The sequence below is a fragment of the Scylla paramamosain genome, chromosome 14 (genome assembly GCF_035594125.1).
Source record: "Scylla paramamosain isolate STU-SP2022 chromosome 14, ASM3559412v1, whole genome shotgun sequence".
NCBI classification, from domain to species: Eukaryota; Metazoa; Arthropoda; class Malacostraca; order Decapoda; family Portunidae; genus Scylla; species Scylla paramamosain.
Window position 1 is genome coordinate 10,842,423 of NC_087164.1, and position 27,998 is coordinate 10,870,420.

The following is a 27,998-nucleotide window of genomic DNA, read 5'->3' on the forward strand; positions in this document are numbered from 1 at the left end:
TTCTTTTCCACATATCAGGGAGGTTACCAGAGAACGCACAGAAAAATATAGAAAAATCATGTTTGGAGTGTTGTGTCTGTCTATTTCTCTGTCTGTCTGTTTATCTGTGTGCCTGTGTCTTTTCTTTTCTACATGTCAGGAGGTCAGCAAAGGCCACGAAAAAGCATAAAAAAATGTTCAGAATGTTGTTCTCCCCCACACACACACACACGCACAAAAAGGAAACGAAAAGAAATAAGAGGACAAAGGGAAGAGTTTGCTTGTCTTTCTGCCTGCCCTCTCCTCCTTTTGGTTTGTCTGTCTATGTGTCTATTTGTATCCTTGTCTGTTTTATCTCACGTTCTCACAGCGATGAAGGTGAACTTAGGAATGCATAACTCAAAGCAGAATGATCGATAAACCTTCACAGTAATTAAACAAATAAAAAAAAAAATCGCTCTATCAAAAGACTAAACAAAAAAGAAAAATCAAAACTTTTATGAGAGGTGACGTGAGTCCTCTGATTGTTCCATTCTCTCTACAAATAATAAAAAGTCTCTTAGCCGACTCAGTCTTTCGTATTTCCCTCTAAGCCACTTTAATCACCAGTTCCTATACCTAAACTACTAACACTAATCCCCAAACACAGCATCAGTATATCAGAAAGTACAGCAGTTTTTTTCTCTGTCAGTCTAAACACCCTCTCTTTCCTCTCTCCCTGACAACTGCACTGGAGGCAACTGAAAGACCACTTCCTATGCCTAACCTATTGACACTAACCGCAAACACAGCATCAATATATCAGAAAGTACGCCAATTATTTTTTCTGTCAATCTAAACACGTTCTCCTCTCTCTCTCCCTGACAGCTGCACTGGAGGATCCCTACCCGGAGCTGATCACAGTGCCCTACTTCCTCTCGCCCGGCAACCGCAATATCACTGCCTCCGTAGGCCAGACTGCCTACCTTCACTGCCGCGTGGCGCTGCTCGGCGACAAGGCGGTGAGTGGAGAGCCTGAGAGGGAAGATGAGATGATGATAAGGAAGGTGTTTAGTAAGTGTGTGAGTGTATGTTATGGAATGTGTGTGTGTGTGTGTGTGTGTGTGTGTGTGTGTGTGTGTGTGTGTGTGTGTGTGTGTGTGTGTGTGTGTGTGTGTGTGTGTGTGTGTGTGTGTGTGTGTGTGTGAGAGAGAGAGAGAGAGAGAGAGAGAGAGAGAGAGAGAGAGAGAGAGAGAGAGAGAGAGAGAGAGAGAGAGAGAGGGGGGACGGGGGAGAGGAGGGAGAGAGAGAGAAGGGAAGGGAAAGCGGAAAGAGAGAGAGAGAGAGAGAGAGAGAGAGAGAGAGAGAGAGAGAGAGAGAGAGAGAGAGAGAGAGAGAGAGAGAGAGAGAGAGAGAGAGAATGAATAAATGAATGAAAGAAAGAAAAAATGGAAGAAAAAAAGAAAGAAGGGTAGACTGACACACTGACAAAAACAATTTTACACATACACACACACACACACACGCACACAACGACCCCCATGCTGGCTTGTAGTGGGCCATGTTTCCGCAGAGAGGGTCGTTCACTTCCCTAAAAATGACGAGTTTCTGGACACTTTTAGGTTGCATGGTCAGTTTAACCGGAATAGGCGTCACGCTTCCTGCCTCGGACAACACTGGCCTTCAGCGAATCTTCCTTAGTCTACTGTCATCACTTCCCCGGCTGTAACTGATGTTTTCACTCTTTATCATCATTTCGCCCTCTGTAATCCATTCCTTCAGTCTCTCTACTTTACTTTTTTTACATCATCAATTTACCTCCTGTAATTCATGTATTTATTCTTTTCTACTCTTTCTTATCTTCCCTCGCCTCTCTATTCAAGACTCTCTTCCTTCCATTCCTGTTCCATCCGGCTTACAAAGACACGTGTTAAGTAGTGCCCGTGTGTTTCTTATCGTGATCCATCTCAGTGGTAAGTCACAGAGCAGATTGTTTCTTCCCTTTACTAAATTATGGCCAACCTGAGATATTTTACGTGGAAAAATCAAGAGAAGTGGCTCGTGAACTAAATCAGTTTGGTTATTTTGTCTTGTTTTTCTTAACTTCATAGATAACTGAAAGATTAAGTTTTCATTTGTTTAGTGTTCTTTCTCATACACACATAAGTAACTGAAACCAACTTATCATTACTAAAGTAGAGAAATCAAGATAGGTAGCTCGTGAACTAAATGAATTTTGTTATACTATATTTTCTTCTTAATATTATAGTTCATTCAAATTATTCACTTTTAATCTGTTTAGTATTTTTTTTAAATATACATGAATAATTCACTAAAATATTGAGCTCTTATTTTGCACCGCGAGAAGGAAAGAAAACGTTTGCACAAATTAAATAATGAGATTGCATAACAAAAGGCTGGGTGGAGAAAAAAGTAAGTGTTAATTAAGCCCACGGAACAAGCCGGACGCGTTTTTCCTTGCATTTTATGACATTTTAAAACGCAGAAAGAAAATATATATGAAATGAGGTGTTTTATTTCGTCGGGATTATAAAAGTACATTATAAAAGGAAATAAAAAAGATAACAGGGGCCATTATACTATGAAAAGCTGACCCGTGTAGTGCACGAGCCCGATAAGCCTTTTCAATCTCCCTACCAATGCTTATTTCAGTTAGCAACGATCCATCGGTGCAAAAACACGAGTGGCTTGCGAGGGGTGGCAGGCGGGGCAGACAGGAGACGTGACTGGCGGTACATACGACACCGGGACAAAAGTTTATTGTTCGTGCTTCTCTCCTATGCCCCTGAGGACTTCCTTACTGGAATATGTCACAGAGGAGCAGGAGATGGAGTGTTGTGTGTCATGCAGGCGAGTTTGTGAAGAGAAGAGTAAGTATGAGGGAGAGGAAGATGTGAAGGAGTGTCAGAAATGGAGAAAGGGATACAAACAGACGGATAAACAGAAAGAGAGGGATCTCAAAGGGCAATGTCTCAGAATATGTCATGGAGGCGAATGTGTGACGAGAAGAGTAAGTGCGAAGGAAAGGAAGATGTAAAGGAGTGTCAGATAAAGAGAGACAGACAGACACACAGAAAACGAGAGAGGGCGCCTAAAGGGTAATCTCCCAAATAATACACCCGTGTTAATATACTCGTAGAAGCAAATGTAAGAGTAAACCATTTTGACCAGGAGCTAAAAAGTACGCAGGGATGATACTGTTGGTGCTGCTGCTGTGAAATTTATAAGGTAGTTCATAATAACAGTGTCTTGTAATTACCCAGCGTGTCATCTGATTTGTAGACTAGCGTGCTCGCTCTCTCTCTCTCTCTCTCTCTCTCTCTCTCTCTCTCTCTCTCTCTCTCTCTCTCTCTCTCTCTCTCTCTCTCTCTATATATATATATATATATATATATATCTACACACACACACACACACACACACACACACACAAATTTAATTACAACGTTTCATAATTGTACGTTCAAAATTAGAGGAAGGGAGAGAGAGAGAGAGAGAGAGAGAGAGAGAGAGAGAGAGAGAGAGAGAGAGAGAGAGAGAGAAAGAGAGAATGGCTTGACAGGCTTGCATGTGGGAGACTTCCAAGGGCCGGAGGTAGAACACTACATTGTCTTCGCTTTCCAAACAACTTATACAATTCGCTCGATCCGTGGGACTCAATAGAGGAAACTAATCTGTTTTCGTATTCATTACAAAAGATAAAGAGGAACAACTGATAGGTAATAAAAGTACTCAAGGTCACTTATTTCAGTTACTAAGATTTATACTACAGTCATTTCTTCTGCTAATACGTGCTGCTGTTTATCATTACCTATTATCAAAGGAAGATTAAGAATAATAAGTAAGAAGTGCTGCGAGAATAAATAACCACTCTTTTCAATTACCAAAACTCATACTACTGCCATGTCTTCTGTTAAGAAGTACTGCTATTATTACTACTGGTGAAGTAAGCGTGATATGAAAAACGGTTAAAAAAAAAAAAATCGTGATGAAAAGAATAACGAAGGGAGCAAGTTGACTAAATAGCCACTCATTTAAATAAGTAAAGCTCATAGTGCCGCCATTCCGTTAATACGTACTATTACTTCTGGTGAAGCGCAAGATGAAAAATTGAAGGAAACATGGTGATGGGATGCCCTTCGTTTAATTTACTAACGCTCATTCTACCGCCATTACTTCTGTTAATACATTGCTGCTAACATTGTTACTTGTGAGGCGAGCGTAAGATGAAAAAAAGGAGGAAACTGTGACCGAAATACAGGAATTGTAGCAGTGGTGGTGGTGGTGGTGGTGATGGCAAGCTTCGATCACGCCGCACCTGACAGCCACGCGGCGCCAGAGTCCCTGCAGGAGATGATAAACGTGACGGGGGCGCTGATGCTCGTCTTGTTCCTTCCCTTGCCACACGGCTGCGTCAGGTGCAAAGAATGAGATGGCAGTCACATTATGTCTCACTCTCCTTGCATGACTCTCTCCGTGTCTCTCTCTCTCTCTCTCTCTCTCTCTCTCTCTCTCTCTCTCTCTCTCTCTCTCTCTCTCTCTCTCTCTCTCTCTCTCTCTCTCTCTCTCTCTCTCTGTGTGTGTGTGTGTGTGTGTGTGTGTGTGTGTGTGTGTGTGTGTGTGTGTGTGTGTGTGTGTGTGTGTGTTGGTCTGTACCTCAGGTCCATATTCTGAAACATTTTGGTCCACAACCCAATTACTTTCAAAAGGCTATAGTTGAAGTGACACGGGTTTTTAATGTTTTTTTTTTTCACCATTCTAGTGACAGATTTACAAAATTTTAACATTATTAACGGGAGAAACAGCCTCGAGAATCCGGGTAATCATTTATGTGGCCTTTGAAAAATAGTGGTGAGAGAACATACCGTTTCAGAAAATTGGCCTCACTCTGACAGTCACAGAAGGCAACATCAGACTCCATTGTTAGGTATCAGAGGATCAAACGACTTTACTCTGGAGATGGATAGACCACCATAGGAACTTGTGTGTTGTTTGTGGTAATTGCAGGGTACTTCCTTCACCGTGTCCCAGCGTTAAAGTGCGTCACGCAAGCCATAACCGTGAACTCACAATCATCACTCTCCTCACAATCATCCATTTCGGGAAGTTTCAGTGCGATTGCCAATTTAGAAGATCACCATTTTCACCTCCTGACGGCGTCCCGGTGGAGGAGAGTCACACGCCGCTAATTACACTTCCTGGCGGCATCGACGTGAGGTGGAATATCTGTGTGTCTTCCTGATTGGGAGTTATTCATGTAACCGAGCTTGACCGTGCAGTGCAAGGCTTCTGACGGTCTGACCGCAGCTTGCAGGGTTTTGCGGCGGCCTCTCGTGTGTTGAAAGCCTCAGAGACGACATCCACGCCACCAGTTAACTCAAGAGCGACAGTAAAGGACAGCAGCCGCGCGCCACCGCCAACACACAAGGACCCCGAGTCTGAGCAGCTTGCCATTATCACCTACTGCATTTCATTTATGATTTGTAGTGTGTAAAGAGATTCCCTTCCCGTTCCCCTCTGTGTCCGTCTCGAAAACACTCTCACTCATTGATGGAGGAAGACTCATGAGCACAGCATATTGCAATACTAATGGTTCAAAAGTGTTTGGTATCTGAGGCACTGTGGTTGTTCTTGATATCAGTGAATCACAAGCTGGTTGAAGGTGACGTAATATAGATGCGTTCTTAATACAGTTACTATAAGTCTGTGATAAAGATATGGCAATTGTTTTCCCTCTAAGCAACAAATCTTTCGCTATTTTCCGTGCATTTAAACGTACATTTGTGGACCGCAGCGTCATTAGATCAGGATGCTTCTTGCATAAACTCTGCTGTTAATAAGCACGAGCCACTGAATAGCTTTGACGCGTGCTGGGAATCGCTCTTCTGCAACCGCCACAACGTAAATCTACAATAAATAAATAATGTTTTCTACCTTCACACTATAAATTGGTCGTGAATGAGCGCGTGCAAGACGAAGACTGTCTGGCGCATTGCTACCTGTACCCTGAAATGTAAGTGCATTCAATGGTCCAGACCCCTGAGCACTGTAACACTGTAACAAGGCTATGCGAAGCCAAGTTTATCACAGAGGTAATGAGCAAACATCACAGGGTTCATGGAAACTCTTTTCATGCTCTCCCACTATCACTTGCCCAACTGCCGCCTGCTAACTGCGTACGCAAGCCAAATAACGCCATTACAAACTAATTTGCATGTGCTTACAAGTAAAGGTATTAACTCCATCCCACGCATTCACTCCTGCGTAAATTGCTCACATTACTATTACTGTTTTTCATCAGTGAATGGATTGCGCGCCACAACTCGGGACAAAAGAGCGGGTTGCCAAAAGTTACACCGCACGAAATTTTGATAAAAGAAAGAAAAGGAAAAAAAGAAAAAAAAATGTCCCTTGCAAAATATTAATTACTTCACGGGAATTCTCGGCTTTCCAACGGTGTTAATTGTATCGTTATAAAGGTGACATTATTACATTATTTTTATTACCATCATTATCATTTTCACAAATATCATTATCATCATTTTCATAATCAATATATGACACTAAGGATTTCTAATAAATAATCCGACGTCTTCCATCGATAAAATTTATGCTTTTCTCTAAATAAAAGACTCAAATGTATAAACACTTCCGCACCGTTACTCATGGTCCGTCATTAAAAAGGTTCTGAAATACAGTGGTAAATCAATGGAACAGACTCAGTAATCAGGTTGTTAGTACAGAGTCATTAGGGAGCTAAAAGAAAATCAGACAAATTCATGGATGAGAATGATAGATGGAAATATGCATATACATGTTTCATACGGAGATTGCCACGCGTACGCCTGATGGGTTACAGCAGCTTCCTTTATTCTCTTATGTTTTTTTAAGGTTCTTACAATATCAGTACAAATATCCCAGAAAAAAAAGAAGAAAAAAAAAAAAAGGCAGCGAGGGATAATATTTACGCTAAACTTTAACACTGTGGCGGACTTGCTCCCTTCACTCCCTTGAGATGACAGCAGAGCATCACGCAGCGGCTTCTCAAAACTCTGTGGAGTGCCAGGCAAGAGGAAAGCCGCGTCAGACTTTGGAAATTTCCAGTGATTTATGCTGTTTTTTCCCAGTATACGAGTAAGGTGTAGAGGACAGGTAGTCTCTCTTCCTTAAGCCCAAGTGATGCAGGGAAAATACGTGCTTTTTTTTTACCGTGGCTTCGTGTAACCTTGTTCAAGTTGACTAAGCTGCAGCAGTGGGGATGATCCCTATTCTTTTTCCTTGTCTTTTTCTTGTAAGGGAGGTTCACACAACGCTGCAACAGTTGGGGTGACCTTATGTTTCTTCCTTTTTCTTGTAAACGAGACTGAGTTTACGAAAAATTAGTACATAAGACTCCTAAACTCTTGAGCAGAAAAGGGTTCGACTTAAGTAAGTGGGATTATTAACAAAATATAGGAACTTGAAGGGAAGTTGCAAGAAGCCAACAGTCTTTAAGTGGCAGTCCCTGTACAAAATGTATGCGTGTACATATATCCAGCTTTCATTCTTTTCCATACACTTATCTAATCTTTCAAATTTCCATATCGCCTTGCCACTAACAGTATGATCACTGAGTCTATTCCAGTCATCTTCCACTATTTGAGAACCAGTTTGTTACTTTTTTTTATGGGACTTTATCAAGGCTAGACCTGTTAGTTCTGAGAATGTGTTGATACTTTATTACAATATTCCTTTACCTTTGCTTTAATGCACACTTGTACGAATATAGAAATACAGTACATTCAGGTACACATATGCAACATAAGATAATGAAGCAAATACTAAAAAAAAAAGAATAAACAAGTAAATAAATAAATAACTGAAAAAAATATTACACCTAATATTAAAAGTTTATACGACAGAACAACTGGAAATGTGGGATTAATGCATCTTTTATTCCCTTAATGTACGAACGTCATTACTCATTATGAATTCTGACGACAGATACAGATTTTTTGCACAGGAGACTAAACAGCCATTAGAAGAGGCATGCGGAAATTTATTGCCAGTGACGATGAGAGACGTTTTTACATTCTCTCTCTCTCTCTCTCTCTCTCTCTCTCTCTCTCTCTCTCTCTCTCTCTCTCTCTCTCTCTCTCTCTCTCTCTCTTCTATTGCACCAGACTTTTTGTTCCTCCTCTAGTCTGCAAAAACTTATTCAGTATCTTCACTCCTTCATTCTTTTCCTTGGTCTACTCAGAAACACAGTCGTATTTCACTTTCCTTTCCTCCCTCAGTCTCGGTAGTCTTGTATCCATGTATCCAATTGTCCATGCTTATTTTGAAACGCGTTATAACTATTGTTTTCTTGAGGAGACAGGGAGCAACAAATTATTTTCTTTTACTTTTCCAGTTCCTTTTTTTTATTCTTTTCTTTTGTGTGTGTGTTTTTTTCGGTTGGTAATGTGGTGGATTTTCACTTTCGCGTCCCGGTTCGTATCCCTGACAAGTCGCTTTTCTCCCCAAGCTCAGATTTTTTTGAGCCCGCTGATCAGTTCCTCGGTATTTCAATCTACTGTGTTCTAGTTGTGCCCTTGTTTGAGACTATACGAGTGAGAACGCCTTGCTTTGAGGCGGAGCACAATGTTCTGTCCATTTTAGCCACAAAGCACTAGCCACTGTTTCTTGTCAATCCTTTCTTTCACTATCGAGGCGAGTGTTCAGTCAAGTCTCGTTCCTTCCTTTCCCATTGACGCGGTGCCAAACCTCAACGCTGCGGACGTGTACTGGTGTGAGATCTAATCATTCATGCAAGGATAGTAGACAGTTGCCTGATGCCTGCATGCTTTCGCTACTCCTGGCTTATGTTTCAGATTCGCCCTGCCAGTCCTTACTCTCCGGTGACTTGCTTTCTTCTACTGATCCTTTTTGCCTTCCGGTGAGATAAAAGTCCACATTTTCAAACGCTCAGAGACACCAGATGCCGCCAGTTTCTGCTCTCCGGTGCCTTGTTTTCTTTCACTGATTCGCTCTGCCTTTCCTATGAGACCAAGATCCATATTAAATGTTTCGGTCTTTTATTCGAACTCTCTTCTACTCGTAAGCTTTAGAGCTCCGTGTCTGCTTCTGTATTTCCTCCAGCGTAAGACTTAAATGGTTTCGAGAGGGATGTTCCACAACATTTCACGATATGATTTTGGATTTGCTTTCAGAATGCTTCTATTTTGGGGCTCGTACCTTCAGTGGGTCTTTTTTCTCCGATTTTGGTACTCTTGCTCAGAGTTCGTCTTAAAAAAAAACTACTTTCAACACGTTGAAGTGAAATTTACTAGAGTTTTCGGGGGTGTTTTCATGTACCTCGTGATAGTTTAACAAGGATTCTGCACCAACAATAAGAAAGACACCACTGGGAATCTAATCTGTAGCTTTTGAGAATTACTCCTGATGAAATGAAAACCCCAAACGTTTAAGAATACAGATCCAGGTGCATCATCCACCCTGCTGTGATGGCCGTTGCGGTATTATTGCACTGCGTGGGATTGGAGAAAAGGGGAGGGTCCTGCACACATAACAGTAGACAGGGCTTACTCCACGCTACAGCCGGCCAGAAGCAGTGTCAGTGCCCCCAACACCTGCTAACATGTTCACGAAAAAGGTTTTCAAGCCTCGTTTTGCAAGCCGTTCACTGACCACTAATGTAATACACTTTTAATAATAAATTTAATTCCTTACGTAAGAAACTGCCAAATTTCATTGTTCACATCGCAGCCGTCTTGTTTATGTTTATATATTGATGTGAAGTAATTTCAAATTGTTAATAAAGTCAATCAAAATTCTCCATACGTAGGAAAATACTTTGTTTGCTCCCTAAAATTGGACACTTCTACACCAATAGGCTCTGAACAGGAACCATTTCACTTACGTTAGGGGTTCTGGCCACTCAGGGAAAGCTCGTTTGAACACACACACACACACACACACACACACACACACACACACACACACACACCTATTTGGAACACGTATCTTTAGATGGTCGGCCCAAGTTGCATTGTTTTACCTGACACACTCGAGACTTTCACGTTCCCCTTAGTGGCTCCAGGTGCGAGGGTCTCCAAGGTAATGCCAATGAGTATCAAGCCAAGTGCGGAATTACAGTGGCTTTTTGGAATCTCCTGTGATTTAGTTCTTTTTTTTCTTTTTCTTTTCCTTTTGGTGGGGAGAGGAGAAGCGGGAGCGATATTTTGAGTGAGCGACTTTCTCTCTCTCTCTCTCTCTCTCTCTCTCTCTCTCTCTCTCTCTCTCTCTCTCTCTCTCTCTCTCTGTTTTTGACCAGACGTCTTCACACGTATAAAATTGAACAAGATAAAAGAAATTCAACCATTCGCTATTAATAAAGACCTAGAAGTGCTTCACACACACACACACACACACACACACACACACACACACACACACACACACACACACGATAACAGAATACTTTCAAATCAGACACACACTTAAATGAAGAAATACGAAATACAACACAAACTGAGAAACCCTTTTTTTTTCACCCCCTTTAATCATCATCATTACTCGCCTTGTATCAGGAAGGCAGAGATCCATCACTGCATTATCACTGTTTGCCAGCTTCACGGGGAACAAACAGGGAGATCACATGAAGCATTGTGTTCCCGCGTCAATAGCCGACCAACCCCGGAGCAGCCCACATTGGCTCTCCCTCCGCCACCTTCATTATGACACCAATAACGGCTGGCGAGACCGACGCTACAACACTAACGAAGGTTGTAACGAGCAGCCACATCTAACGTTACTCGTGCGCTGGCGTGGTACGTTAGTAGGGAACAGAGAGCGCTAAAGAATGAGGCCAAAAAATGTTAAATAGGTTGATAGATAGATAGATAGATAGATGGATGGAGAGATCAATGAGTAATTAAGTAGATGAATAAAATACATGAAGGGTGCAGAAGAAAAATCAGCGTTTAGTTACTTTGTTAAGTTATTTGTTAGTTCATTTGCATGTGTCTCATACGATCTTTCATGTGCTCTACAACATCAACTGTCTTCATTTTTATAACACTTAACTTGTGGCACTAGAAATTAAAAAGTTAGAACTATGCCACTTTGATACATAAATTCTACGGCATCATTCTGCAAGCACCATTTATGAATAGCTTGATAGTCTCTTGAAATTCATAACACGCGCTAAAAACAAACAGCTAAGTATAGAACAAAGGAACGAGATGGAGCAAAGTATGATCTGTTTTCACAAACCCTTTGCTCTCTCAGCACGACTATTTTTAAAGGCCACAGAGATGATTAGCCTGGTCCTCAAGAGTGTTTCATCTGTTAATACTTTAGAATTGTAAAAACGCACTTAAAAACCCGTGTCACTTTAATTACAGTGGAAGTGCGACGTAGAGGTGTTTCAGAATATGTTCCTATTCTGAAGCAGAAAGATGATTCGAGCGAGCGAGAGAGTATGAGGAAGCCCTGAATGCTGTCGTCTCAGAATTTTTCCTTAGATGGAAGGAGGTGAAGGGAACGGAGAACGACAATGCTTGCTCCATGAACGGCTATGATAGTAGTGAATCCCCGAGGCAGGAGGAAAGTGTGAGGAAAGAGCTATGAAAGGAGGTTTCCAGATCGACCATTACCTTTCCAGAATTGTCAGGTACTCCTCCGTGTTATCCTCTCCACTGTCCCCTCCTTCCCCAGACGATACCGGTCTCGCATGCCACCTTTAAGCGATCTCTGCATCATAAAAAGAAGGAAGGAGCGAGACTTCTTTTTTGTAAGCGGGAGGTGACCCAGGAGAGCAACTGCCATCAAGCTAATTGAGTCGCTTACTTTTTGTCATATTTCCCAAAAGACGCCCCAAACTTTGCGTCTCTCCGAACAATGAGGTACACCTTGAAGTCGTTTCTATTCATCCCCGCAGGGCTTCTCTTGTTGCATGCAGTGCCTTCTCTAAAACTCAATTATCTTCGTGCATTTAAAATATAGTAAGTTTCCACGCACTGGGATAATCTAGGTGCTTGTAATTCATTGTGACTTCGATCCACACGTGGCTGCCTCTGCTGCCTCGTTGCCTCTCCTGTGCCTCTTTCCCTCTCTCACTCGCAGGTAACAAAGCCAAGCCGTCTTCCATGCATTGACAGAATCAGGGTGCTTGTAATGCTTTGTTAAATGAGTTAAGTGACTGCACGTGGCCTCCTCTACTGCTTCGTCCCTCCATCATCCCTCTCCCATCCCCTTTGCCCCTCTTTTCTCTCTTTCTCCCAGGTAACACAGCGAAGTCGTCACTCATCTCGCTGGAAGATAAGACGAACCATAACAATAAACAACCGGAAAAACAGTTCCTCTTAAATCCTGGTTTTGTTCGGCAGTTTTCCTCGTTATTTCCAAGGAATATTTACCTCCACGTGTGTAATGAATGACGCTGTCTTTAACTGACTTAGTAACTTTTCGGTGGAGTATGACCGGGGATATATTACCAGAACTTAATCCTTACTACAACTTTAATATTAATCGGGTGCGATTTTAGTTCTTATAAGTACTTTACATTGAAACTATAACATAAAAATTGCAAAGATAATCAGCACGTCGTAAAATGCAAGAAATCAATGCGACTCTGGAAAAAGGTAAATTCCAGGCAGGAAAAGACAAGTCCACGCTGAAACACATCTATCCGCTGGAGCAGTTTCATTCATTCATTGTTTTAAATACTGCTACGTCTATAAATGACTGCTTCTTCTGTAGTAATTTTATGTAACTTATTCTCACTAAGTCTTCACTGGTTATTAGTCTGTTTATTCTTGTACATGGTTTTACATAACTAAGTAACCAAAAAGAGAATGTATATGACTACTACCCTCATATTATTTCATTTATATTATTTATTCTTACAAAATTTTCACTAGTTATTACTTTGTTTAATTTCGTATAAGATTTTACACTCCCTAAGAAAACCAGTTTATCCTCAACCTTTAAGAAGTCCCTGCAACTTTTACCTAAACATTAAGGATGCGAGTGTTGTTGCAAGGCGTCATGTGGCTTTGTCACCGTCACCTCCTGAGCAGATCCGAACACTTCCCTGGCTGGTTATTTAATAAACGTTCCTTTTTTTCCTATTTGGCATCACTCCCAGTTGGCCCCTTTCCCGCCTGCCTCCTTCACGACTTCCTTACCTAACGTCACGTCTCTCTCGGGTCTATCTTTTCTCTTCCTATTTCGTAACTGATTGGTCTTCACGTGAGCTCCTGCAGCACGTGACCATTCCCATCTCTCTCGCCTCATAAAAGTAATCCGAGCGAGACCCACCGCTGAAAATTTGCAAGACAAAGCGATGCAAGAGACATGCAATAATTCAAGCCAACTACCGAGGCTTGAATTCCACTTTTAAACCCGAAATTTTGCTTCTGTCGCCGATATCAATAACAAGACGAGCTGCCGCGGCGTCAGGTGCTCTCGAGGCGGCTGTAATTCGCCCCTAACTGCCTCACTCCGGGTCCTGATTGGCTATTACCAACATAACTGTTTGCAATGAAAATTAAGACATTTCCAGGCCTAACTGCCGGCATCGGGAACCAGAACCTCACCCTTTCAATACATGTTAATTGGGAATAATCTTTCCTCCAAGAACTATTCGCTTTTAGTACCAAACTTCCTTCTTGCGATTTGTTTTTCCGTGGAGGACATCAAGAGGCTTCTTCCCCACTCGCTCCTGATCACTTATCCTGAGCGAAAACTGACGATACGTGAAGAAGGACTCGCACTCAGCAACGCAAACCAACGGCATAAGAGTAAGAGTATGACTGGGAGTAATTGCTTCCTCACGCCACCATCACTCTTAGTCTAGACAAGGAGACCAGGCTGTTTTGCACTTACACCTCCCTCTCCGCGCAAAGTCCCCTTCATCATCAAGTAATTTTCCAGCGTCTATAAAGAGAAATGAGAGACCTTTTCTACTCATTCACCCAGAGCGATATTTCATCTTCTCGTAAGGTACTGAGTTATTTCGTCTCCAACATGTGTTGCTGCGAGGCGGAAATATGATGAGGCACTGTCGAGAAGAAAGTGTACCTTGCACCTTACCACGCTCTTTAATCTACCGGTACTACTTTGGTCATGGAGAGAGAGAGAGAGAGAGAGAGAGAGAGAGAGAGAGAGAGAGAGAGAGAGAGAGAGAGAGAGAGAGAGAGAGAGAGAGAGAGAGAGAGAGAGAGCATACGTGTTATAAAACTATTGATGAACATACTTTCCCAAAGGATCTCTCTCTCTCTCTCTCTCTCTCTCTCTCTCTCTCTCTCTCTCTCTCTCTCTCTCTCTCTCTCTCTCTCTCTTTCTCTCTCTATCTATCTATTTATCTATCTATCTATCTATCTATCTATCTATCTATCTATCTATCTATCTATCTATCTATCTATCTATCTATCTATCATCCATCTTCCCGTTTTGACATGAAAATTATTTCCCGGTAATATAAAACTTGTCAAATTTTTAATTCGCATATGTCACGCGTCGTCCATTCTAAATGAAACACATTTCTGATATCATTTCCCCTTTCTTCATTATGAATATTACATGATCTACAAAACATTATTTCAATACACCATTCTTTATGAAAAAAATACCGAACACATACAGCATACATATCAGTTTAACTTTATCATACTTTTTTTTCTCTCTCCTAACTTTCATCTCGTAATTACTTTCAGATTCGTCCGTAAGAGATGAAAAGTTTGCTCTTGTATTTTACTCTTTTTTACGGCACGAGCGGCGCCTCCACAACAGCAGCAGCAGCAGCGGCGGCAGCAGCGGACGTTTGTTTTTGTCCCAAGTAGTCTTTCTAATTGTTGTAATTCGTCTTGCAGAAAGTGTCGTGGATCAGAAAGCGAGACTTGCACGTGCTCACCTCAGGCATGGTGGTGTTCGCCTCAGACCAGCGCTTCCAGGTAAAGGTTTCTTGTTACTTGGGTTTTGTTAATGTTACTTCCTTCAATCAAAACTGAATGGAATGTTTCTACGTAGTTCCTTGGTATTGCTTCCTTAGATATCACTGGGGAAGGGTTGAATAAAGGGGAAATGTGGTATTGCATAAGAAATTTTATAAAGGTTGAATGAAGAGAGACAGTTAAAGGGAGAGAGAGAGAGAGAGAGAGAGAGAGAGAGAGAGAGAGAGAGAGAGAGAGAGAGAGAGAGAGAGAGAGAGAGAGAGAGAGAGAGAGAGAGAGAGAGAGAGAGAGAGAGAGAGAGAGAGAGAGAGAGAGAGAGAGACACACACACACACACACACACACACACACACACACACAAGCACACAACAAACAAAAACAAACACAGATAGGCAGAAACAAAGACCGAGACACTCAGCTAGCCAATCAGACAGACAAATGGACGAAGCAGACAGAGAGACAGACGGACAGGAAGAACAAAAGACACACATACAAAAGAAGAGAATGCAGGAGCAAGAACTCGATAAACGTCCCAACATCATGACGTGCTTAACTGCATTCTTACGACCTTCAGATCAATAAGAATCCGAGGAACTTGAAGACTTTCGCCTACCGGTGTGACGTTGTAAGAGAGAGAGAGAGAGAGAGAGAGAGAGAGAGAGAGAGAGAGAGAGAGAGAGAGAGAGAGAGAGAGAGAGAGAGAGAGAGAGAGAGAGAGAGAGAAAGAGAGGGACAGGGACAGGGAATGGAGAGTAACATTGGTCTCGGGGAAACTCCTATGGCTGGCTGGTTTGGGTTTCTCTTAAATGACGAGAAATCGGAGTCACCAAGTGCCTTTGCTAGCGGAGAACCAATAACCCCCGCGCGGTTTTCCCTAAGGTCACCAAGAACTCCACTGCTCAAGGTTGATCAAATTACGGGCAAACGATCGAGTTGCTAATATAAGGGGGGCGAGAGAGAGAGAGAGAGAGAGAGAGAGAGAGAGAGAGAGAGAGAGAGAGAGAGAGAGAGAGAGAGAGAGAGAGAGTGGTGTTGCTGCCGGATGTGCGAATACTGTGTCTAGTTGTCGCCGTGAAATGAAGAGAAAGCATTGGTTATTTCGAGTTTACGTGCTTGGCTCTTGAAATTTTCACAGTGGGAGAAGCAGCGCTCTCTCTCTCTCTCTCTCTCTCTCTCTCTCTCTCTCTCTCTCTCTCTCTCTCTCTCTCTCTCTCTCTCTCTTAACCCTCTGAATCTGAATGGCCACTTGGAATTTATGAAACTTGAGACTTTTTAAGCTCAGTTGTCGATATAAAATGAAGAGAAGGTATCAGTTATTGTGAGTTTTTTGGGACCTGGCTCGTGGAGTTTTTGCAGAGGGAGAAGCAGCGCCGTCTCTCTTAAGCCTTTGAATCCAGTGCTCCCAGTGCTGACAAAGGGCGACCATAGGAGTGAAAGGTTAAGAAAAGTTGGCGCCACAGGACCGTGAAGCAACCCGTTAACTTGATCAATTGGGTTTTCTCTCTCTCTCTCTCTCTCTCTCTCTCTCTCTCTCTCTCTCTCTCTCTCTCTCTCTCTCTCTCTCTCTCTCACTCTAGTAAATCTTCATACATTACACCTCAGCAACAGGTCTTGTGCGGAAGCAAGCTCCACCTCTCTCTCTCTCTCTCTCTCTCTCTCTCTCTCTCTCTCTCTCTCTCTCTCTCTCTCTCTCTCTCTCTCTCTCTCTCTCTCTATCTATCTATCTATCTATCTCTCTCTCTCTCCTTTGCTCTCCTACAGACGACAGACGGAAATTCCTGGAAATCTTAAATCTTACGTTCATTAACTTAATATCCATAATTTTTAACATTACTGAAAGCCTAATCACGCGCGAAATTATTAATCACTTGAAATGTCATTACCTGATTAGAAATTCTAGCATGAATGTTAAATAATCCTTGTATGTCGTTTTTTTTTCTCTCGTTTTTTGGTCGTTTTTTTTTTTTTTTTTTTTTTCATGGCTTGCGAATTCAAATGGTAATACACAAAGCAAAATGTTCCCTTCGTCATGATGAAAGCTTGGTCAACTGACACGACAGGAGCTAAGGGATGTGCAGGCGAGATTCCATCAGTACGTGACATTTTAACTCTGATTGGTTTGGCTTAACACCAAGCTTGATAAAACGATCTGGTGCAAGTTTGGAGTATGATTTTCCAAACACCATTGACGTCAAAAAGGGATGGAGTAGATTCAATATTTCCAGTGACCGAAGTTCTATTATTATTGAGTAAAACAAAATGGAATTACTGAAATAGCAGGTATCATTGCCATTACGAGTCAAAGTGGTAATGAAAATGCATGCATCAAATTTGATCAACGCACCATTAGAGTTACAGTGAAATCTGACAGACGCACCATACAGAGAATAGATTGATACCCTTAACACACACGCCTCCATATGACTGATGCAAAGTTAAGCTACAAGTAAAATTGAGAGAGGATAGAAGCAACTCTAACTGGATTACGAACCTGAGTGAATCTGTTAGTGGTGCTAAAAAGATCCAGTATTTCCTCATTCCTCTTAGCGTAACTCACAGGTAGCAAAAATCTTATATACAATTCCCATGAAGCAACTCTCACTGGACTGCAAACCTGACTGAATTTAGAAGTAATATCTGAGAGTTCCAATAATGACATTCTTCTTTATGAAATTCAAAGGTAACAGAGAGATTTGATATACACTTCTTATACAACACGTAATGAGATGAAATTAGAGCGCAGACACACAACTAGATTACATTCAAAACTTATTTCCCTACCAACTACCTCGTACGGGAAAGGAATAAGTGCTGTAGCCTTTACTCGTCCGGCTTGACGCGATAAAGTCAGTCCAAAGCATTCAGTAATTGCCTCACTGAAAGACGTCCGGCGAGATGTGACTCCGTACCAAGCCTTGTTACACATTTCATTCACGCGATGATTTAAGAGCAGATAACCTCATTTAATTATACAGCTTATGTCCTCGTCTCTCTCTCTCTCTCTCTCTCTCTCTCTCTCTCTCTCTCTCTCTCTCTCTCTCTCTCTCTCTCTCTCTCTCATTTCACACATGCCTAATTTACACAAATTCATTCTCAGTGTCGATTGCCACTTACTCAACTAAATATGCGTATCTGTGTGTATGGGTAGCGTAGTGTAGTGTAGGCCTTTGTTCAGGTAGATTACTGTCTCACTCTGTTCTTGCAAGTCCTTCCTTGTCAGAGAATTAAGCCATTTTTAATTAGAACTAGTATGTTACGTCAATTCAAGTCATCCTTTTAACATTTAATAGACTCTGTGTGTGCAAATATGATAGACACGCCAAGAAATACTGTCTGCTTCCCCATTCTATATATTTCCCAGATGATTCAAGTCCTCCCTGTAACATTTTATAGGCTGTGTGTGTGTAAATATGCAGATACACACAGGAATACGCTCTACCTCCCTATTCTCTCTATGTCCCAGATGATTCAAGTCCTTCCTGTAATATTTATAGCCTTTGTGTGTGAAAACAAGACCAGATACACACGTACACGCCAAGAAACATTCCCTATCTCCCTATTCTCTCTGTGTTCCAGGTGATTCACGCGGAGAAGTCGGAGAACTGGACGCTGCAAGTCAAATACGTGCAGTTACGTGACGCAGGAGTGTACGAGTGCCAAGTGAACACCGTGCCCAAGATATCCATGGCCTACACGCTGACGGTGGTCGGTAAGTGTGGCAGGAGGAGGAGGAGGAGGGTCACTCAAGGCACAGGGCAGCTTTCCTCTCCCTGCCTTTCTATCCAGCAGGAACACTTGACTTAATGTTCGTATTTCAGAGCCCCCTTGTGTACATGTTATTGTATTTGGTTTCCATGAAACGAGCCACCCAGTGTGGTTAGTAATGCGTGGATATAATACGGCAGTCATTATGTTCCGTTGGATGGAGTACGTTTATTTTTTAATCCTTTATTTCTTATGCAGATCTGTTAATTTTACTAAACTTATTAAGCCCGTCCACTCCCGCACTCTAATGAAAATCAACACTGCGGTTAAACAGAGGAAATATTCGTTTTCTCTTTTTTATCCCTTCATAAAAAAATGTACGTACATACGCTTAACTTTCCTTTCATGGAATTACTCTTTCATTTTACAAAGTTAAAATCGCTTAAAAGCACATTTGATCACCTTATTAGATTACGGTTTAATCCCTTTCAGTGTCAAAGAGATAGACTGCGGATCAAAAACTGTAAACCGATGATATCTTGAAGCACAGGAATATTCACACACGTATCTATCGCACGAAACAAACAGGTGTGGATAAACACGGAAATATTTACTACTTATGACTTATGTGACAGTATGAATAAACATACAAACAAGTTGAGATAGAAACGCAAATATTTACTACTTACGACTTATATAACTACCACGAGACACAAACAGGTGAGGATAAACACGCAAATATATTTACTACTTATGATTTATGTAACCATTATGAGTAAAAACACAGACAGCTTCAGGAAAAAAAAAAAAAAAAGAACGCAAATATTTACTACTTTACACATCACTTCTCATCATAATCTAGCAGAACCCGTATCGACCCTCCACGAAACCTTAAAGAACCCTGAGAGCCACGAAAGCTGAGCGTGGCTGGCAGAGTTTCGGGAGCGGCAATGAAGGCAGGACGGCAAAACTCCAATGTGACCTTTTACCCTCTAAAAAAGATGTTAATTGTACCTCATTTGCATGGCCACTAAAGAGGTGGAAATGAAAACGAGCCGTATTAGCTGTGAAAGTTATGAAGTGGTTGCAAAGTACTTTATCTTGCCTCGAATAATGTACGACGCCGTTATAAACGTTAGTAAGTGTTAAGTGTTGCGCCGCAGCTCTCGTAAGCGTTAAGTGTTGCGCCGCCATGTCCAAATAGTGTGTGTTTAAAGCATCAGGACTTTGAACAAACGAGCAATTATCCGCTCATGTTTGTCGTTTATTCCCACTGTCTGAGTACAATGAGTGTGACGGATTACGCTCGCAAAACCACAAGCGGGAATTAATATCATTGTTCTTTCAATTTCACTTATTTTTCACAGAGATAAATATGTGGGAGGGAGGCTTCATCTGTATAATAGAAAGTGTGTAGTACAGATGAGCTTTTGTAAAAGAGTTTGTACGTATGTGGAGGATATATCTATCTATCTATCTATGTCTATATATGTCTATCTGTTTGTCTATCTCATTATCTATCTTCCTGTCTATCTATCAATCTATCTATCTATCTATCTATCTGTCTATCTACTATCTTTCTATGTATGTATGTATGTATCTATCTATCTATATATCTATCTACCTGTCTGACTGCCTGTCTGTCTCTCGTTAAGTTTTACACAATTTACATTACATTTTCGTTTGCAACACAACACAGCAAAACGCAGGAATCACAACACGATGTAATATCCTCCTCACGTCAAGCCTTTCACCGCAGGCACTCCACCACCAGCCTTCCAACAGACCCCCCTGCGTACAGTATTACCATAAGCAAGATTTCATACCCTTGAATAATGCGTTAACACAACCCTTCTCCCTCCTTCCACCCTTCCCTGAGCTCGCTGTCGCTTGCCCTAACCTTGCTCATCAACGGAGTTCCTGGTTGCCTGAGTATTCCACTATATATTCAAATTTCCTCATTCTTCACTGTCCCCAAAGATGCATCCCTGGCACCGCTATTTATGGTCGGGGAGAATAATACGTATCCGTCATTCGTGAAGGAAGGAAAGCTTGGTGACTGGGGTGGTGCGCAGATTCTAGAGTGGAATAGCGAAGTTTTCATAACGGTTATCAGGTTCCAAGCAGATGGCGCTTGTCCAATCTACATACATACAATAATAAACGCATGATTCTTGAAGGAAAAGGAAGTGTAAGTAAGCATTTCCTCCTCAAAGTGGCATGAAAACAAACAGTACAGATCAGAAAACAAGGGAGAATATTACGCGGACGTCTATAATTCCAGGTCAGGCCTCAGTGTGTATATTCAGCTTTACACGGAATATCGCATTAACCTGGCGCGACACAAGTTTACACCGCAGGACATAGCCAGCGAAAATGGCAGAGGGTGTATATTCAACGAAACTTACGCGCTGTTCTCCACGAGACTTCCAGCTCACCACTCATCGTTATTTGCTGCATAAGCATTTAACTTTTCACGCGCTGAGTTAACAGGCTTCATATCGCGTTACGGATGGAGTCAAGGCCAACCTCACCAGTCCTGAAAGTCGTAATGATGGTGGAGTATCAAGAAATGTCTGTCTTTTTATACTGGTCAACTTGAGGTATGAACAGTTTATCTCTTCAGTTTACCTCTTTATGAAACCCGAGTGTGAGTTACGGTACGACTTGGTGCAGTAATCTAATGCGTGCTTTTGCCTTTCGAAATTTCGTGGATATGGTTCTTTTTTTTTCGAAATCATCCAAGTTACACAGCTGGTCACCTAGTAAAAATAGTAAAAGTAGCAACAATACTACTTGCATCAGGAATCTAATCCATGCATTCGCCTTTCGAAATTTTGTAGATATGGTTTCTTTTTTTAAGTCAATCAACTTGAAGTATAAACAATTCACCTAAAAATATTAACCGGGGTGTTAGTTATAGTGTACATTAAACCTTCCCTTGTTAATCTAATCATTCTCTTACTTGTTAATGTTTAGTGGTTATGAATCTTTGACCAGAAAAAAAAACAAAGGCTGATGTGACATTTGATTTACCAATTTGCCCTGACAAGGCTTCCCCGAGCACTCCTTTACAGACAAATGCGGCGGAGAGTGAAAACACAGAAATGGGCCGCGCGCCGCTGTGCTCAAGGCTGGCAGTAAAATTCGTCACAGGCAACATCAAGGAGACGCTAAAATTAGTTTCAGAAAGAGGTTAAAACATTAAAGTTGTATTATATGTTTTGGTATTCTTTTCAATTTGGTCTGCATGAATATGGTAAATGGGCCATCAACAGGATAATCTCCTCTCCTTAAATACCCTTTACTGCCTCCTAAACTGCCGCAGCCGCCAGGCCTTCCGAATCACCCGCCGCCTAGCACAGCCTCCCTCCATTACCGCCAACGCACCCCACACTCCCCATCCACGGCGGTGCACCTTTAACGGTCATGCCGCCAACGTGTGCGCCTTCCTCGCACAGACAGTTACTCCCTTCAAAGACTTTGGTACACTAACGATTTTTTTTAATTTTTCCGTGGTTGAGTGTACCGGAACAGGCAAGTAGGTAGGCTCACACGCACAAGCACGTGCGCGCGCTCGCACACAAACACACACACACACACACACACAGATCATGTATGTCGTTGTTCTGTTATTTTCTTAAAAAAAAAAAAAAGACGATACTCGATTTTCGTCATTACACTGAGCGTAATGTCATATTCCCAAAACTAATTATAATCCCGATAGTCTAATATGATGCACTGACAAGTAATTGGGATGTTAAGAACAACACAAAATTCATATACAAGAAAATAATGATGTGATTTGGTTCATGGGCGATGTCTGTGAAAGAAAACCTAACGTCTCTTTCGCGTCTTCCATCAATCTTCAGTCCCGTGACGTGCTGACAATCTTCTTACAACATCTGACAATAGATAGATTATTAAAAGATTGGAGAACTTGTGACTGAGGGAGAAAGCAAAACACAACAAAAGTGAGTGCAAAAGGTTAATCAGCTCTTGGCCGCGACTAGAGCACTTAACATGAGTCACTATCGTCTAAAATATTTTGTGTTTGGCGGAAAATTTCGTTCCTGGACTTTCTCACAGAATTTTACTGAAAAAAAAAAGAAGTAAAAACACAGTAGAAGTGAATGCAAAAAGTTAATCAGCTAGTGACCGCAAAAATTTAATCGACTTTTGCGAGCGAGTGTACCACGTAAAACGAATTGTCATTTAAATCATCTTGTCTTTGTTACGGAATCTCGTTGCTTGAGTTTCATACAGGATTTATGACTGAAAGATGAGGCAAAGTACAAAAGAAGCGAGTGCAAAATGTTGATCAGCTTCTCACTGCGAATGAAACACAACATTTGCGTCTAAATCATCTTGTTTTTGTTACGGAGTCTCGTTCCTTGATTTTGCTGCAAGATTTATGAGAACGAAAACGCAGAGCACATTATTGTAATGCCTGCAAAAAAGCTACTCGCTCTCTGTCTACTTAACACGAGGCACCGTCATTTAAACCATATTGCTATTGTTGCAGAATCGCGCTCCGTCATCCTTGGCCCCGAATATGTGAAGGCAGGGAGCACCATCAACCTCACCTGCGTCATCAATCAAGTCAACATGGCAGGTATGTGCTCTGCTTCACCAGAACTTCACCATGACAAGGCTCATGGAAATAACTCCAAAGTATAGATCTGTGTTAGGCGTCAAGAATGTAATGAGTGATTTTCAACATGGCGCTTTGAATATATGATTCTTAGTCCGTTTTGATTATACCTAGAAAGAGAGGCGTGGGGATGGGATGGGGTTCCAGAAGAGGACGAGGAAATGAGGCAGACTTCTATGGATTCATAGAAGACGAGGATTTTTACCTACCACTTGCTCAATACATTTACGAAAAAAAAATAAATAAATAAGGTAACTTTACAGCAAGAAAAAAATAGCTAGCAACTTTGTCAAGCCATTATTGACTGCTGGAGTTTTTAGTTTGATGAAGAAGGTGAATATACTTAAGTAATCACAAGAAATATAAAGTACCTGTCATCATTATTAATCAGCAAAGTGCGCCAGTAATAATTCTTGCCATCCCTCGAACCAAACACTACAACCATCCATGTTTGATCAATTCCCAAAACTACTACATGTAATTGGCACTCAGAACTCTTGTGTTGTTGTGTTCAGTAGTGTTACGTGGGATTCTGCCTCAATCTGTAGACCAAAATCACAGAATACCTACAATAAACAACCAAAGTTAAATGTCCCTACAACCACCTCCACTCGGTAGGCATGGTGTACTGGTACCACAACCTGGACATTCTGGACTACGAGGGCAACGTGAAGATTCTGACGCAGGAAGACCACCAGGGCACACTGTCGCGCCTCATCATCGAGCAGGCGACCCCCAAGCACTCCGGCAATTACACCTGCTGACCCACGTCCGCACACCCCACCTCTGTCACCCTGACTGTGGTGAAGGGTTAGTATGCGTGTGTGTGGGTGTAAGAGAGAGAGAGAGAGAGAGAGAGAGAGAGAGAGGAAAGAATGGTGTGTGTGTGTGTGTGTGTGTGTGTGTGTGTGTGTTTGCCTGCCTGCCGGTCTGTCTGCCTGCCTTCCCAGCATCTGTGACTACATTACTAACATGCCCCATCACGCCCCAACCCCAGGAGAGCAGCCGGCAGCCATGCAGACAGGAGGCGGCGCCACGGCCTCGCTCAGCCTGGTGATGCTGACAGTGGTCCTGCAGCTGTTCGCCCTCACGCTGCTCCCGCCACTCAGATGATGAACTACGAGATGGAGGTGTGCCTGATTCCAGCTACGTCACCACGCTGTGTTACCGCCATCTCCCCGTGCCGGCTCGACCCCCGCCCCACCCACCAGTGGCCAGCCCACCACGCCGCCGGGAAAGGCTATACCGAACACATTCCTGGTGGCTTCTCAGGTCTACAGAATATAGGATACTCTTGGTATCTTTAGGAGTGTGGTGACTTTTTTAATGTAAAGTGTGAATGGTGTTTTATAAATGCGTAAAAAAAAATATGTAAAATTTGTTTGGAATTGTAATATGTATTTTGAATAAATATGTATCTTAGGGCTTAAAAAAAAAAAAAAAGTGACTGTATACAAACTGTAACTGTATAAATAGAACAATTTGCACCAATTCACGAGTATATTTTATTGTTTTTAATAAATATGAAAAAAAAATATATATAAAAAAAAATGTGTGCGCGTGTGAGTGCGAGGTGTGGCTGAAATCTCGGTGGTGTATCCTCTGTACGTAATCAGTGTGATGTCCATAAGATATTCAAGTTTTGTTTTTCCATATCTTCCTCCCCAGTACAAGCGCTGTGACGATGTAACGACTAACGTGTAAATACAGACACCCAATTCTCCCTTCATTTCAGTTCATGACTTCACTGTAACAAATGTAGTGTATTCAAGACAGCAATGGTAATTAGGTCATTATACTTCACTGTGTAAAGGCGGTGTACGTACTAAGTCTCCGCTTGACAAATATTTATATACCCACCATCTGTGAAATAAAAACAAAGATTTCCAATTCATGTCAATACTTGTACTTCACTTTAACCTTTTATATACTCAGATTATATTTATTCAGTATAAACTGAGCTATTTTGGGGAGACAGTTATCGTTTTTTTTTTTTCTCCTGAATTCTTGTTTCTAGTTTGTCTCCCTTGTGGATAAATAAAACTACATATATTCCCTTAATAAATGTTCGGATAATCGCCCACGTTCAGAGCATCTATCATTACGTTCTGGTGTGTCTATTGAAACACCACGTAATGTCTGGCCTATATTCACTATTATACAAGAAAGCACTGAGAAGGAGGGAGGAACACAGTCGGTCTCTCTCTCTCTCTCTCTCTCTCTCTCTCTCTCTCTCTCTCTCTCTCTCTCTCTCTCTCTCTCTCTTTCAGAATACAATATCACCATCTACTTTTCCGCCTCACTTGCCCCACACAGCAGTCCCTTGCTTGTCACCGTGCCAGCTTAATTGTCCATATTTTGTGACTCCTATACAAAACACAGCCGGCATTCTTCAGAAATGGGAGCCAGAATCTGTCTTTGTTATCTATCTATGAACACGTATATACGTATCTGTTCCTATCCTGCATATCTATCTCTGCTTTATGGTGTGTATGTGTGAGAGAGAGAGAGAGAGAGAGAGAGAGAGAGAGAGAGAGAGAGAGAGAGAGAGAGAGAGAGAGAGAGTGTGTGTGTGTGTGTATGTGTTTTCATTAGTTCTTCACTTCCAATCTCTAGCAACAAAACCACTGAAATGAAAACAAAAGAGAATCATAAAAACTCTAAAAGAAAGACGAAGAAAAAGAAAATACTTTCAAAAACACATGAGAACCTACAGCAGAGGATACGCAGAAACAAGCAAATAAACCTGATTATCTTCTTGACTCTCTAAACTAATGAAATTCACGAGTTTTCTTTTGTCTTCTGAACTCTAAGCTCGGACGCTGCTGCTTTAATTCACCCTAATGGCTGGCCCCCTCCCCATTCCTTGAGATCTTGGGAAGGGGGAGAGGGTTAGCTAAGGGAAGAGACGAAATGGAAGTAATCATGGTGATGGGTTTCTTAAATTTCGATAATGTACTTTTGGGTGCTTAAAAAAATGGTAGTCTAACATTTTCTCTCTCTCTCTCTCTCTCTCTCTCTCTTTCTCTCTCTCTCTCTCTCTGAATGTACTTCATATATATTAATCAACCGCGTCTGTATGTTTATTTGTTCCCAGCACTCTCGTGAACCAATTCTATCGATTTCATTGGAAGCCACACAATTATTGTAGTCAACAAGTCTCCGCAACACACAGGGACAGCCGCGCATAGGGAGGCCTGGTGGCTTCTTGCAGCTTCCTTAGTTTTCTTATGTTCCTATACAAAATAACGCAGACATAAACCATACGGGGCGTTGAAAAGTTATGAAATTTCAGAGAGAGGGAGGAGGATGGGGAGAATTAATCATTACCTCCAACAAGATCGTAACTAAAATCATCACACTCCTAATACATCAACAAGCCTCTCAACGGAATATCTCGAACTAAAATAATACAAATAGATGAACACGTGTCTCTTACATAACCCTTGAAACCTGATGGCTACATATTCACGTGTTTATGGCAAAAGTGACATTCCCAGCTGAACCAACCTCACTGTCCATACCAGTATTTCCACCGCAAAATGGTTCCACAGCAAACACGAACCGGCGGACAAATCCATCCGCTTCCGGTTCTCATGTGCACTGTAGCCCACGTCCTTGAACAGCTGCACTCGAGAAATGAGGCATCACTGTTTGAGTTACGCCTGCAGTGATGCCACAAGTAGAGGCATTCACTGACAGAAGGAACGAGTCCGTATTTTATTAATCAGGACATCACTAATGGCAATGACACGGTACTAAGCGTAAAATGTTTCGGACCTTTCGTATAAAATTGACCATATGAGATACGTCTGCAGTGTTTTCCAGCACGCCATGATGACAGATATTCAGATATAAGGAAACGCGTCCGTGTTTTATTAATAAACACATCATTAGTGACAGTGACATAATATTAAACAAATGACTGCAGTCTATTGGTGATGTAAAGCTTCTCGGACGAATATAATGTGACATACGAACGTTATACTTTAAAATCGTGACGATTATGTATAACTATTGTTGTTTGTCAAATTAGAAACCTCCACTATTCGAAGCAATGAAATGACGCACCACCATAACAAGAGGATGACGCTGACCACTGACACACACACACACACACACACACACACGTCACTATTGAAAGCAGCAAAACTTTTCCATTATAAACTAGCCTTAAAAACAGAACATTTACTCACCTTGATCAAACTGTTCGAACGGAGCTGGGTTCGGAACAGTGTTCGAACGCGCACTGAGAATTCGGAGACGATTCCACATTCCACAGATGCCGCTCAGGGTGATACCAGACCTGACTGAACTGTGATAGATAGTGTAAGACGTCAAACCTCATACAACTTAGTCTTTCATCCCTTACCTACTGAGTACGCCTCGCAGCCAGCACACACCACCTCTCCAAACCTCACCATCTGATCCATCAACTTCGAACACCATTACAAAAATACCCATTTTTCTTATTTCTCGACTAGATATTCCATTAATTCACACATCCCATGATATTCAGATGATTCAGTGTTCATATATATTGCTTTCACATTAAATTCCCTTGTAGACCCACCTTGTATCAGGGAAATTGCTGGCAAGGCGGCAGGATAGAATGATGGACGCGGACACAAGCTCGGAGTGACAGGAAACGTAACAGTTGCCACATGCCGCAAAACATCAAGAGACTATCTTGCCAAGGATCATCTTGATAATAATAATGT

The 27,998-nt window shown here is 41.8% G+C and overlaps 1 protein-coding gene and 1 long non-coding RNA gene across 3 annotated transcripts in view; one reads left to right on the forward strand and one right to left on the reverse strand.

Moving 5' to 3' along the window:
• Nucleotides 1-24,412, forward strand: part of LOC135106854 (cell adhesion molecule 2-like) — a 123,228-nt gene extending 98,816 nt beyond the window's left edge. The window contains exons 2-7 of the mRNA XM_064016222.1: nt 847-980; nt 14,838-14,918; nt 18,495-18,627; nt 23,149-23,238; nt 23,896-24,087; nt 24,275-24,412. Of these exons, the coding sequence (XP_063872292.1) occupies nt 847-980; nt 14,838-14,918; nt 18,495-18,627; nt 23,149-23,238; nt 23,896-24,041 (584 nt within the window). The 3' untranslated portion in view covers nt 24,042-24,087; nt 24,275-24,412. The remainder of the gene's footprint in view (nt 1-846; nt 981-14,837; nt 14,919-18,494; nt 18,628-23,148; nt 23,239-23,895; nt 24,088-24,274) is intronic.
• Nucleotides 4,250-27,921, reverse strand: LOC135106855 (uncharacterized). 2 transcript variants are annotated; one of them, XR_010271483.1, is made up of 3 exons: nt 27,851-27,921; nt 27,474-27,592; nt 4,250-4,388 (listed from the first exon to the last, which is right to left on the reverse strand). It is a non-coding gene; the product is annotated as an uncharacterized LOC135106855 (long non-coding RNA). The 2 variants fall into 2 exon arrangements; XR_010271482.1 differs by lacking the exon at nt 4,250-4,388 and adding an exon at nt 14,887-15,022.
• Nucleotides 27,922-27,998: the final 77 nt, after the last annotated feature.